This window comes from Panthera onca, chromosome B4, assembly GCF_046562875.1.
Source record: "Panthera onca isolate mPanOnc1 chromosome B4, mPanOnc1 haplotype 2, whole genome shotgun sequence".
Lineage (NCBI taxonomy): Eukaryota > Metazoa > Chordata > Mammalia > Carnivora > Felidae > Panthera > Panthera onca.
In genome coordinates, this window is record NC_138345.1 from 59,069,525 (window position 1) to 59,083,843 (window position 14,319).

Sequence of the window (14,319 nt, forward strand, 5' to 3'; positions counted from 1 at the left end):
AAGTAAAAGAAATGAAGAAAAAAGCGTTAGGGGAGAAACATGTTACTGATTCTATAAGCTCACACAGTTTAGAAAAGTGATCCTAGGTACTTCTGTTAGAGCCTATTTATTCTAATTTTAGGCACATTTCAAATGGGTGTGGTTTTTGTCGAATGGTTTCCCAGGTCTCAGTAAGTCAGAGATAGCAAATTAGATAAGAGTTAGAGGCAAGGACCCTGACACATCAAGAAGTGACAGCTGGCAGCCTGATGGTGAATAAAGAGATTGACAAACCTATAAAAAGCAGATATAAGAACTCAGAAAGTATTTAGTGCAGATGCTAATACTCCCAGATGACATGCATAGTGCAAAAGTGGTATTTATAAGGGTGACCCTGAATTATGGAGAATGGATAACTATGGATAGGGTATTTATTTCTAAGACGTGTATAAGACAGTATAGAGGACCTGTGTAATATCTTTTAGGAAGCTTTTCACTAAAATGTTAAGGAAAAAAAGAAAAGATAAATGAATAAACTTAAATATAGAACCTTCAGTTTTCTGAATCATTGTTTCATGGGGCACGTGTCATTCCTTGAGGCCAGATAAATTGGGCATCACTAAGTTCATAATTTTAAAATATCAACTTTGAAAAAGGTATAGTTTTACATTTGTTTGAAGTTTTCAATATGGTAATCACTGAAGTAGGGAAAGAAACCCAATTTTAAGACAAATGTCCAACTCCTTTCTAGGAGCCTATTTTTAAGCACATGCTGCACATGCTTTTTAGTATAAATCTCATCCTAATCACAAGAAATATGTGATAATTTTCCTTGTCAATCTCCTATTAAATTATGTGAAAAACTAGAACTTACATTGGACTTTAACATGCACTGTATATCCATTTTGAACTTACATAGCACAGAACAATAAGTATTGATCTGAGGGTCCAATAGATTTTGTTTAACGAGAAAAACATCAGATTGAAGTAAAATACTATTATCACAATAGTACAGCCAGGTTTTGGCATTATAACAGCCTTAATTGGTTCACGAGGCCTCTGTTCATTTCTCTTTAAAGGAAAAGGCCTTAGTCTGTTTGCCCAGCCTGTCTTCCAACGATCTCAACCGGCAATCACCTTCCATGGAGAGGTTCAAAATTGACCTGTGACATATTCAGAAATTGGCTGAGGCCTTCTTTTACATACTTTTGAACCAATCTCAGTTGATGAGCAATAACCAAACTTATGGCCTGCATGGCCAATAACAGTGAACTAAATGAAAAATAATTTTCACAATGATAGGAACTAAAACTCCAGTCATACTTTAAATAGCTATTAAAATGTAGTTTCTAGTGCCTTAGCTCTTTGTCGGGGGAGAGGCCACTTATCAATTCAATATGATGTTTGCTGAGAAATACATATGTACATAAAATTAAGTGGCATAATACTATATGTATAAAAGCATTACTAACTCAAGATTCATGTCTGTCTTAGACTGAAAAATCACATACACTACAAAACATTTTGGGTAAAATTTCACCACTGCAAGTACAGGACCATCCTTGGTAAATTATTACTGGAGTCATTACTCTAGTGTTTTAATTCATAAAATAAATCAATTATGAAAATAATTTTCAGATGCCATACAGACAATATTATTGTGCAGTCTGTCCTCACTAACTTTATATTACCATATAAGTATATAGACATTTGGACTAAATAACAGACCTATAAAATCTGGCCCAACCCTAAGGTTTTTTACTCTATTATACCAAAATTATACAAATGCAAAAACATTTTACTGTTCTCTGATTTACTCTGAATCATTTTTGGTTCTGAAAGTAGTATGATTACAATAGGACATTAAAATGTAGCTCAAAATATTTAAAATCCTACTTTATCCCATTATTCTGGTATAGACAATATCTTTCTAAAGTTCGATAAATTATGGTGCTCAAAAATCCTACCTGGTTTCCTAATGGTCATTTTTATTTCCTTTGTTCTTGTGGTTTATTTATGATGGTTCACGAATGCTACCCAGTCAATTTCAGTTTATGTGGTTAAAGATACTTCCAGTGGGAGGTAGTTTACTGACTGGGGGGCTACAATAGTTCAGGCCTCTTGTGATACCTCCAGCTAGCAGTTTGATCTTAGGAGGATATATGATATCTTTAGGCTTCATTTCCCTCATATTATAAAATGCAGGGGGCTGGACAGACTGATCTGTGAGATTCCTTTGACTCCACATTCAATGACTTGGAGTTTCTTTGCTGTAAGTCAGCAGAGGGAGCACTTTTTCTACATCTCATAAATTTTGACTATTCTTTCAACACCTTTCAAAAATCAAAGGGTTTGTGAAGAACATTACTGAAACTAAAAATTGACAATCCTTCACACAGTTTATAGTAAATCACAAATTTGATTATGAATTTGAGACAAGTCTAAAGACAATCATTTCTTTTCCTTGAATTCTATGATGAAGTTCCACAGTAAAATTATTTTATAAAGATTGAAGAGCTAAAAATATATGGAGAAATTAAGCTCTCCTACATGACAGTGTGTTTATACTGGAGAAACACCAGGCCTATCTGGTGTCAAGATGAGAAATGAAAAATTCATCAATCATAAAAACATTAGCAAATTGGGTCTAACATCAACAGACCACGCAAGTGATTGGTAGGTTTTTCTTTTGCACTTTTCATTGAGATACACTGGAAATAAGTAGGTAGACACAGCCAGAGCCTGGAGGCTTGCAAGAAATTGGAAACGTGTGATATCAAGCCAATGACAAAGTTCTTTATCTTAGAACATTAATAGCTTTCATCCCTCAATTCATAGATATCTTAAAACTAATTGAGCAGTATGTCTTTTTAATTATTAGACAATCTCATGTCGTATATTAAAGTTTTTATTCCTTAGTAAGAATTTTAAAATCACAAAATAGTGTGGCAATATTTTTTAGGTAATAGAATTTATGGAGTGCTGAAAATACTAGAATATAAAGATAATTTCTAGTTTATCTTCACATACTAAAACTTTCTAAACCAGCTGGTTTCTTGCAGACAGTATTTATTTTTTTTTAATAATTTAAGACAGCATAAGCTTGTACCAAGCATAAGCATTGTAACAAAAGTGCAACTTTTCAGCAAATCCTCCCCAAAAGATATTTAACTCAAAATATCATTAGCACATAGTTTCTCCCTACAAAAATAGCATGTCAGACATCATTAATTGGATGTATTAACAACTATGTACATAAGAGCCACCTTGTAGGCTAAGAGTTTAACGTTGTTTAAACACAGCGTTTGAGGCAAACAGTAGCAACAGCAGCAGCAAATGCACCAAACTGACTAAAAGACCCAGATATTTTCTTCACTTATAGTCAGACTGTTGTGTCTCACCCCTTACATAACATTCAAGTGAGATTTCTCACAGTGCTACCTTGGCAACAAACTAAAAATATCTAGACAAGGTCTTGGTTTAAGCCTTATTAAAAAAAGCTTTTCTTTGTGATTATCTGGTATCTGGTTTGGTCTCCAGAAAATACATAGACTTGGAGATAGGAAGGCCACACAGGGCTTCATTCCACATCTTTACAGCATTTCCACTCAAAACTGACCAGTTTAATGCTTTTCTCCACTTTTGTTATTTAACAGAAAGAATATAGGATAAATCATCTTGGACTTGTTTTCTTTTTTGTTTTTAAGTTCAGTGCACATTCCTTTTTTTTTTTTTTACAGCAATATTATAAAAACTTAGGAACCTGGTGGATTAAATAATGACAAGGTGGGAATAGATGCAATATATATATCTATATATATCTATATATATCCACATATGTGTTTGTATATATCTATAGATAGATACAGATATATATATATATATATATATATATATATATATATATATATATATGAAATTAAGACAAGTCAATTGATTCACGGTCAATTTCTCAATAAAGTGCTAGTAAATGTACCAAGAATGATTCCGGCCTTCCTCATCCATCTCCTTCCCTGACTTAGTTCTGACAATGGCCCAACTCCGTGTCTCTTTAAACAAGAGCAAGTTACTAAGGGATACCATTCAAACCACTTCAGAATAGGTTGCAACGCAAGTGACTGCATCCTCACTTCTTCCTCTTTGAAAAATATATACCTTTTAAAAAGCTGAACATTATAAAATACTGAAGAGTAAATTCAGTTCTAAAAGGTCCTCACTGTTTGTGGAAAGCCTCCTGAAGCAGGCAGGGCACACATGAGGCAGGCAGATAACAACTGCCTACCTGCCGTTCAGGTCAACTCCTGGGCCACCTTGCTCCTCCCCTGGTTCAATTAGCTCACCCACACAGCAGACCCTTCTCACTTCCTCCAGAATTAGGTTCTGTATTTTAAAAAACAATGGAACATGGCCTAAAGGAAGGCAAAACTTATTTGGGGGGAAATTCTTTAAAGAATAAAGTATCAATACCGCAGAGGATCTTTTAGAGCCGGTGGGGGAAGAAAAGGATGTTAGTGTGCGGAGGGTGGGGTGGTGAGGGATGAGCAAAACAGGAACTCCAAATGTACACAAAACACCTGTGTTGTTGTTGTTTTAAAAGCCTGTCGTGCATCTATTACACTTCCTCCCTTAAAAACGTTAAGGGTGTTTTAACTTATTAATATTATTATTCCGCGTGAACCCTCGTCCTGTCTAAGAAAGAGGGCGAGGATTCAGGGGGTCTCCTTTCCTGGCTGCGAGGGATCTTCCTGAGCAGAGCTCTCCGGGTTCCCGGGCTCACGGGCGCCAGCGAAGGACAGGTGGGTGCGGCCGTGCGGGTGCGGGGGGTGCAGCGCCCCAGGGGGCGCCACCTCGTGCGGCAGGAGGGTCGCGGCGGCGGCGCCGGCCTTCTCGGGAGGGGGCGACAACACCGAGGACAGGCAGGGGAAGGCGGCGGCGGCGGCGGCTGCGGCGGCGGCGGCGGCGGCGGCTGCTGGCGCGGGGATGCCGGGGTACAGTAGTGGGAACGGGGCGGCGGCCGCCGCCGGATACAGGTACTTCTCCAGGCCGCTCTTGTCCAGGAAGGGCTGCACGTAGGCGGCGGCCGCCGAAGGCGAGAGGAAGTAGAAGGGCAGGCAGAAGGGGGCCGCGGCGGCCGCGGCGGCCGCGGGCTGCGCGAAGGGCGCGCCCCCGCCTCCGCCGAAAGCCACCAGCGAGCTGAGCAGGGCGGCGTCGGGTCTCAGCAGCGCTGCCGCGGCGGCCGGGTCGGGCCCCAGGAGCGCGGCCGCCGCCGCCGCCGCGCCACCCCCCAGGCCGCCGCCGCCGCGGGAATCCAGCTTCATCCTCTTGGGCGCCGGCGAGTCCTCCCCGGGGGGCTCCTGCTTGATAGTGACGCGGCTCGCCCCGGCGCCTTTGCCCTTCTCGCGGTCCGGCCGAGCCTCGGCCTCGCCGCCGTAGCCGCTGTCGGTGTCCGTGTCGTTCTCGGCGGCGAGCTCGGCGCTGGGCTGAGTCCGCTGGATGACCGGGACGCAGTGGGCGAGGGGCTCAAGCTTCTGCCCGGCGCGCTCCAGGCAGGGGGCGGCCGCAGACCCTGCGGGGGCGGCGGCCGAGGGCGCGCCAGTGCCTTTGCTCAGAGGAACCTGTTGAGTCAACAGCTGAGGGGTGGGCAAGAACTGGGTGGCCACGGCGTGCAAGTGGTTGATCAGCTGGACACACCGCTGCTCCCTGGGCGTCCAGCTCTCAAACCGGGAGAGGTATTGCAAGACTTCTTTGGCGCATGTTTGAAATCCGGAGTGGAACGCATCCAAGTCGGACTGAATGGGCGATTTCAGAGATCGCTCCCCTAGGATGAGGAAGGGGTGGGGGTGGGGGCAGAGGAATGGAGGCAAGAAGAAAAATACCGACGTTAAAACATCTGCTTATCACGTGGGCCCTACATTGACTAAAGTGATCTCGGTTTTTCCTCTGTATTCGGGTGATATAATCCACTGGTTGCCGGGGAGGGGGGGGGGGGGAGCAGGGGGGCGCTCTACTCCCAGCTGAAAAACCAAAGTGGAGAGCGCAACCGCCACTTTAAATAAAAATCTGAGTTCTGCTGAAAGCTTCTAGGATGCTTCGGGAAATGGGCACTTTCCAATGAAGGGAAAGTATAAGCAATTTAACAAATGAGACTGCGCCCATGGGCCCAAGGAAGGAGGAGGGGGTGGGGGAAGAGTCCTAACACTGCCCCTCTGTGGGCTACCCGGCTTCATCAGGGTGGGTTGGCCTCCCTGAACTGACTTACCATTCTGTAAAGCAATTATCTTCTGATGCTGCTGCTCGGTTAAGGCTGTTAAAGCTTTTAAGTGTTTCAAAGTTAATTCCAATACTACCGCTTTCTCCAGATGCCCCAGAGTCTGCAGTGGTGCAAAAAAGAAAGGGGGCACTTTGGTTACTTAAAAACACACATTTGGCTCAATCGGCTCTCCACTCAGCACAGCAACTTAAGCAAACACTTTGAAAGAAGTACTATTCCTATACTTCTTGAGCTTTCCAGAAGACGAGTTATAAATGATTTCTTGCCTTCAGTTGTGAGCACCTACTCTTGAGTTTGTGGGAAACTCTACACTACAGCCCAAGTCGTAAGGCATATGATATTTACATTTATTCTTGTATCTCTGGGAGTAGTACCAAGCTATTAACACGCCCTTGGAGAGCAGCAAAGAATGAAAATGTACATCTTACTGTCAACTTCAGATGTTCAGGCAGTAAATCTTTCAGCTGAGCAATGCATTCATTAATTCGATCTCTTCTTTTCTTTTCTATTAATCTGTGCGGTAATTTGTAGGTATCCTTAATATACGACAATCATGGAAAAGAGAAAACAATAAGCTAAACATTTATTGGATAAAACAATACCCCTCCCCAAAACCCCCATATTATGTGATAAACTATGCCAAGAAAGCTTTTCCTTTGGACTGTTCTGAAATGCAATTTGAATTCAGGTATGATGTTTAATCTCCCCCTGAGAGTATCCAGCAAACCACTTAAAATTCACAGTTGGGGAAGCTCAAGGGCTGGAATATATTTGCGGGCAGAGCTTCGCTGTGAAATCAATGGCCCTAATTAACTATCCAGGCAGGTTATGGGGAAACATCGGAAACTTACACTTACCTTGCTATCGTCTCGCTTCATGCTCCTTTTGGGCTTACACATATACAAAGAGGAATAGTCCAGTCTGCAAAACAGAAATCAGCATCAGGCACCCATTCGGGGAGGGGCACTGCCCTTGCCCGCTCCATACCACTTTCTGGAGAAGGAAAAAAAAAAAAAAATCTAGACAGATATTCGCAAGGGTGCGTGCACCTTACCCTATAAAATCTCTATGTTCCAGTAACTGTCTCTCTTGCAAATGAGGAATTCCTTCGTCCATGTTCAACCGCTGTCCGTTTCCTCTGTTTCGATTTTTGGGGTTCTGTTTTATAATCTGTGGGACGATAGCTTTGGGAGATCTTGGGGGGATCTGTGCGTCTCCAGTCTCTCTCTCTCTCCCTTCTTCAGTGCAGTGTTGAAAGTGTGAAGCAGTTGGTTCCCCCCCCCCTCCCACCGCGCTCGCTCTCTCGCACACACGCACACACACGCACGCACACTCGCGCCGGCCCCACTGCGCTGGTAGTTTGCTCTCACTCCGGGCAGTGTTTGGCCACAGGGCACGCGCGTCGCCGGCCAGACCAGCACCCAGCTCACGTGCGGAACGTACCATCCGCGGTCCAGCCCGGAGGGGGGCGGGGGAGGAGGGGCCGGGCCGGGGCGGGGGGGTGTCGGGAGCAGGCTGCGAGGGAGGGCGAACGGCAGGAGGGGGCGGGGACACCTGATCAGGGCCACCGGAAAGGAAAAACAACTTCAGCCAAGCTATTCATCTTCCCAAAGGCGTTGCAGTCAGCTGGGGGAGGGGGAGGAGACGCCGGGGGTGCGGGGCAGCCAGGGCTTCCTGGGCTTGGAAATGCTACTCCTTCAATTCGCCCGTCATTACGGTGCAGGAACGTGAACGTGGCTTTTTGCTTCGCCACCGACTGCGCTGTTGGTTTGGACCAGAGAAAGGAAAGAGAAAGAGAATTCGCGGTGGGTAAACTTCAGTCCCGAAGGAAAATTTGGAGACTTGTTTGCTCACCGCTCAGTGGCCTGGGGGGCGGGGGGGGGGGGGGCGCGGGCTGGCCCAGGTTGGAGGTTGCCCCCTAATGGGGCAACTTGAAATCTGCTCCCTGAAGGATTTAAGATATAATGGAAATGTAGTCACTGGGTCAGAATGTCGCAATCCAAGTGTCTTTCGGCGACACGGTGTCCCTGGGCCACCCAAACTTCCCGCAGCAGCCGGAATTGCGGTGCCACTAATCACAGAAGCAGATGACGACGTTTGGGGCCTCTGGTGCTCCCAGAGGAACGCGGCGGTAGAGAGGGGGGAGGAGAGGACGAGAGGGGCTACCGCGGAAAAGCAATGCAGCTTTATCACTGGCCAGCTAAACTCCGTCGCCCCTCATCGCCTCGGGTGGTGCTGCGTGCTTCTCCTCCCCACGTCCCCCCCCCCCCCCCCGGGATAAGCGACGCTGGGAGTGTGCAGAACCCACGTTTACTACCGCTGGCACCTCCAAAGCCTCCCTCCTTAATCCTGTCTCAAACGGGTACCAGCACAGGGCCAGCAACGTGATCCGACCTGCTGCTGCTGCCACATCACTGCGCGGGGAACCCGTGCGCGCGCGCGCGCTCGCCCTGGAGCGGCGGCGCCCGGTGCTGGGAAGCACAAGCCAGCACGAGCCGGGTTACCTATCCCCAGAGCCATCCCGGGAGCATGACTCACTGCTATCGAGAGTTACCGAGAGGTGCCCGGAGATGCGCACTGCCCGCGCCGCCCGACGCAGCGGGCGGCCAGGGGCCTTGGAGGCCAGGGGCAAGCTCGTCCTACGGGACTCCCAGGGCTCCCGCCCCGCTGCTGCCGCTACTCGGCTCTGCTGGGGGTGGATAGAGAGAATATATGTTGATCTCTCTTATATAAGTAGAAAGACATAAAACCAAAGGTCTTTCCTTCCTGCAGCAAGCGTAAGATTCACATTCTGGGTTATCCCCGAAACCTTCATCACTGCCAACGGCACGTGAACCAAGGGGAGAAGTACGGCGAAAGCGCACGCACCCGGGCGCAGCAGGGACCGGGGCCGTAGCTACGTGTCCCCCCACCCCCACCCCTACCCCCGGCCCCGGCCCGCCCCGCAGAGCGCGGGTTCCGGGGACGGATCTGGGTCGCGGGAAGCGGCGGCTGGGAGGAGGTCACGTGTCTGCAGGAGTCGCGTCTCCTCCCAGCCTCCAGGAGCCGCCCGGGCCGCGGCCGCCGCGCGCGCTGCTGCAGTCTCCAGAGTCCTGGGCGGAGACGCGCCGCGTCTGGCTTCGTGACTCCCGCGGCTGCGGCGGCGGCGGCCCAGGCTCACCCCGGCAAGAGGAGACGCTCGCGGTCTGTCCACTTCATCTGTGTAGAGAGCCCTTTAAGGTCTCTCGACTTCCTCAAATAGGCGGACGTAGTTTGCATCAAACAGACAAATTTTATAATGATAACACTTAAATAATGTTTAAATACTGCCTTTATCTTAAACCTCCATCCAATCTCTCTCTTGTTTCCAAGTCATTGGGTAGTTAATTCTCTTTAATGGGGAGGGCAATTTGATGCACCAAGAGCGGCGTATCCCTGCAGTGCTATCCTCTTGTTCTAAATTGGCCAAAAAACGGGGGTTGGGGAGTGGTTGGGGAGGATGCCTTTAAGATGAAACCTCCCCTTATAGGTTTGTAAATGTTTGAAGTAGGAAGAGGGTATAAATATTTGCTCCACAGCTAAATTTTCACTTGAAAAGCATAGCTAGAGTATTTAGTGAAAATAAAATAAAGACTGGATCACTTCATCTTGGCCTTGTTGGTAGAGCAGACAAGACACAAGGTAGACGTCTGACTAGGGCAAACCTTAGGGACTAATTCTGGGGAGGACTCTAAAGCAACTTAGAACAGGAGGAAAAGGGCGGGGGTGGGGGGGGGGGAGAACAGGAGGGAAAGGGAAAGAAGACTAGTGGATCATGGGTGTGTTAATTTTGGATGTACACTTCTCATAATTTGAAGACATAGAAGCCTGTTGCTGCAAATGAAGCCTTTTGTGTTATTACTTTGATCTCCTCTCCCCATCATCCTGTCCCAAGCTTCCTTACTTCTGTACACATTTTTGTTTTCTCTTCCATTCCTTTCTCTTTCTGATACCCAGCCCAAACTGTGAATGCAGTCATTTCTAATTTTAGGTTTCCTTTGTTATTCTCAGTTTTCCGTTTCTTCTGTCTTTCCTTTCCATGCCCACCATTTTACTCATTTCCCTGTTTCTTTTCTTTTCCCTTATGTCTTCCTCTTCCTACCTTTTCCCCACGAAATGTCTGTTTTTTCTCCTTCTTTACAGTTTTTCTTTTATCTCTTAATCTCTTATTGGCCTTTTTTTTTTTCTTTAACCATTCACCTTGATAACTCTTCTTGCTTATTCACTTCCTTTAAAACCTGAGTCCTACTCCTCTTCTCAGATTCTCACCTTCTGGAATATGAGACATAGTTTAATATTTGCTGCAAGGAGGGTATAACAATAGCTAACAACTATGTGGCATTTACAATTAAAGAACCAGAAACTACACTAAGGGCTTTTAATGTATGAACTCATTAATTTTTCCCACAACCTTGTCAGGTAGATACTATTATTGTCTCCATTCTACAGATGAGAAAATAGATATGAAGAGATTTCAAAAATGTGCCTATGCTCCCAGACCCAGGATATAAGCACAAGTGGGCTCCAGAGTCTGTGCTCTTAACTATTATTACCCCTTGTTGGGGTAATAGGACCAATAGGGAATGTTGACTGGCTGTTTAAAGGATGTTTTAAAAAATTTACCAGCGTCAGGGTGCCTGGGTAGCTCCGTGGGTTAAGCTAAGCCTCCGACTCTTGTTTTCGGCTCGGGTCATGATCTCACGGTTTGGGAGTTTGAGACTGGCATCGGGCTCTGCATTCACAGTGCAGAGCCTGCTTGGGATTTGCTGTCTCTCCCTCTCTCTGTGCCCCTCTCCTGCTCTCTCTCAAAAATAAATCAATAAAAACTTTAAGAAAGTTAACAAAAAAATTTACCAGTGTCAGTATGCACATTTGTTGGAGTGGGGGTGGGGACAGTGTTGGAAGAGAGATAGGGAAGGGAGAGATGTTAGCTTTGGGATTGAGAAAGCAAGGTATGAGGAAAAGAAGGATGGCAGTCTGTGTTCAGTGAGTGATTCATTTGGCATGTAACTCCAAATTTATTGATTTAAACCCAAATATCCTAATTAATTGTTATAATTTCAGACTGATGGACACAAAGAAGTACAGTGTAGACAAGGCTAATGGTGACCAGCTGTTCACCATTTCCACTGAGCAAACCAAGCCAAACTCTAATGTGAAGACTTCAGGTTAGTAATAGCAAAAGTTCACCTGTGGTGAGGTTAGAAAGGACAAAAAAAAAAAAAAAAAAAAAAAAAAAGTCCCCTAACAAAGGAACAAAAGACTAGAATGCCCTCTTTGGGTATGTTTAAAAATAGGTTGAGTCTTATCTTTTTAGGAAGATTTAATGCTGTCCTGCTGAAAACCAAGGAGATACAAGATGAGCTCGAAACCCCTTTGAGCCTATAATTAAAGAATTTTGTGATGGCTTGCTTTCAGTTAAAGATACCCATCCTTGTCCTTTTAATAGGTGGAGGGGAGGCTGCTTGCATTGCTTTCCTTTGGTTAAGTAGGGAATCACTACCTATGGAGACGCTAATGAAAGGGAACACTTACCCCAGTTCCCACCCTTCCCCCTACCCCCATGTAAGTATTCAAAGGGCTACACTCATTATATTCACCTTGTGACTTTGGAAGGTCTTATCATGCTTACTTGCAAAGTCTTGGATTTCCAACAGAAACTAAACTCTCCTGAGAGAATTAAAGTTTCCATAGAGAAGAGAGGTTTTCTGCCTTTAGGGTTCTGTAAGACCTACCACTCTCCTGGAAGATGACTATGGTGTTATGGGACTCCCAGTTTGATTCAAACTAAGCATCCATCTCCAATAGCTTTAAAGACCCCAGATCTGCTCAAGGGTATGAGCCTTCTTGCCTGATGGGCTGTGAAAATGCCCCATTAGGTGGGCAGATGCCTTTCTTAATCACCTCTGTTTTGGGTGGTGGGCAAAAATGTATAGTCACTCTGTATCATTTTCCATCAAAAAGGGAAATACATCCCACCAAGCAGAGTTCATAAACATTGGAAAGTTTAGGGTTGATGTTAAAATGAAGGAGGCGGGGGAGCAGACAGAGTGGGATGATAGATTAGGCATAAGTGAAAGCTTCCCCTGGAGTCCTTTCTCTGGGCTTGCACATTGCTCTTAGCTACAAAAAGTTAGTGTTGTCAGGCACAGCACGGAAAGAAGGCCACCTCATAGAAGGATCTTAAAAGAGAGGGAAACCCCAGTGCTACTCACCAGAAGCTAAATATAACTTTTAAATATTGATAATGCGCTTTTGTGAAGGTACCGGATTTCATATCCCAGAATAGAAGGTTGGGTTTTGCAGTTCGGAACTCAGCGAATTAGCAAGAACAGCACAAGAGTCTGTTTAATTTGTAAAAGAACTTACTGTAGACTACCAATTAATGTGTCCGTGGTTGTAAATATACACACGAATCACGTTTTATATGTGTGTTAACACTGCTTGAGGAGTTTGTAAACTATTAGTCTTTGCATAGCACCAAGGAGCAGATAATATGAAGTGGAGGAAATGAATTTTATTGCTGCTGAAATGATTTGTGTTTCTGTATTCGTGTGATTATCACAAACATTCGTGTAGGTGTTACTGAATTTAATATATGCTTCAGATTGCCCAAGTTCTTGCATACAAAAAACAGCTAGGAGAGAGACAACTAAAGCCTACAAGTACAGGGGGGAGCTCCCTGGCTCTCCTCTCCCTAAGTATCTGGCTCGTCTCTCCAGGTGCCCCTGTGCTTACAATACCTATTAGGCCTGGAAAACTGGAGCGAGGAGCACATGACAAGTCCTTAAGAATTTCCACAAAGTGATTCCTACCTTCCTCTGGATTCTCCTGGACTAGCTGGATAGTGGAATCCAGAGAGGCTACATGAACATGGGGTCTGTTGACTCATTTCCACCCCCTTGTTACTGTTGATGAAAACTGTACAAAGTTCTCAAAGAGATTCATATTTATGCATTGTGGGACACAAATAGGAATAGGATATACTAAACAACCATTTATCTCATCTGTCCATTATAGGTGTGATCCTTGAATACTGATTTCATACGGTGTCTGCCCAGTGCAGAGAGCTATATGCTAAGAGACTCTGGTACTTTATAAAGGCAACAGAAAGACTAGCTAAGGACGATTTAATCTGCACTTAGAACTACTGGTAAATGTTATTCAATAGTTAACTTAAAGCAATAATGTGTATCTAATTACCCAAAAAGTAATAAGGTTCTGATATTAACTTATAATCCTCATTGACAAGGAAACTGATGGAAATCTAGTTTAGATGTGAGTATCAGTTAAGAGCTGCATTTGATTCAAAGAAACAGGTTAAACATATTAGGGGTTTCTTTTTATGTCACATAAATGAAGCATGGAGGAAAAGAGTCCAGAGGTAACATGAAGTTGTAACAGTGCTGTGAGCAGCCCAGACTTCTGCTTTTCTGCTCCACTCTCCACCAGCTTCCATCCATCCTCAGGATTTCCTCATGGTCATAATATGGCTGCTGGTGTTCCTGCAGGGGTGGATAAAATGGTGCCTCATAACTGAGAAAACCTCCTATAAAGAGCTTTACTTATAATTTCCACCCAATAACTTCTGCTTATATCTATGTCAAATCCTATTACAGGAGTGCTAGAAATAGAGTTTTCTAGTTGAGGCTCCCCCACCAATGTAGGTGTTCTTCTAGTACAGAGGGAGCAGAGAATGGATATTCAGTTGGCACGAGTCATCTCTGAGGTGGTCTGATTAAAATAAATGGCTTGTTCAGGTCCTCTTTTTTTTTTTTTTTTCATCAGTGGATCTTTTTTTCTCTTCTATGCCATATGTGTTGGCAATGTCCCTTTATTGTATGAGGGTACGTAATACCAATTTCAGAAAATTTTCAGCCTTTCCATCTGCAATTGTATAAGCTTAACTAACTCCTTAAGCACATGCTTTTTAACATCTGTATTCTTAAGTCCTAATAATTACAGAAATCTGCTTAGGGAGGGAATTTAACGGGGTTTGCTCTTCTTCCCGTAGAATGCAAATTGTGCATGCATGTTTTCTGGGAAATGAT

At 44.8% G+C, this 14,319-nt stretch overlaps 1 protein-coding gene across 1 annotated transcript; it reads right to left on the reverse strand.

The window, feature by feature from the left end:
- Positions 1 to 2,866: 2,866 nt before the first annotated feature.
- On the reverse strand, positions 2,867 to 7,717 carry BHLHE41 (basic helix-loop-helix family member e41). Its single transcript, XM_060658101.3, has 5 exons — positions 7,305 to 7,717; positions 7,108 to 7,171; positions 6,679 to 6,786; positions 6,239 to 6,350; positions 2,867 to 5,797 (listed from the first exon to the last, which is right to left on the reverse strand). Exons 1-5 carry the CDS (start codon positions 7,694 to 7,696, stop codon positions 4,689 to 4,691), a joined length of 1,785 nt encoding a protein of 594 aa, XP_060514084.2. The 5' UTR covers positions 7,697 to 7,717; the 3' UTR covers positions 2,867 to 4,688.
- Between the last annotated feature and the right edge of the window lie 6,602 nt (positions 7,718 to 14,319).

What these genes read in the sequence shown, in the direction of transcription:
- BHLHE41 (XM_060658101.3), bottom strand. Translation starts at nt 7,696, where the DNA reads ATGGTACGTTCCGCACGTGAGCTGGGTGCTGGTCTGGCCGGCGACGCG. An exon ending in GAACATAGAGATTTTATAGG is followed by an intron (nt 7,172 to 7,304) that starts GTAAGGTGCACG and finishes TCTGTTTTGCAG; the next exon opens with ACTGGACTATTCCTCTTTGT. An exon ending in TGAAGCGAGACGATAGCAAG is followed by an intron (nt 6,787 to 7,107) that starts GTAAGTGTAAGT and finishes TCGTATATTAAG; the next exon opens with GATACCTACAAATTACCGCA.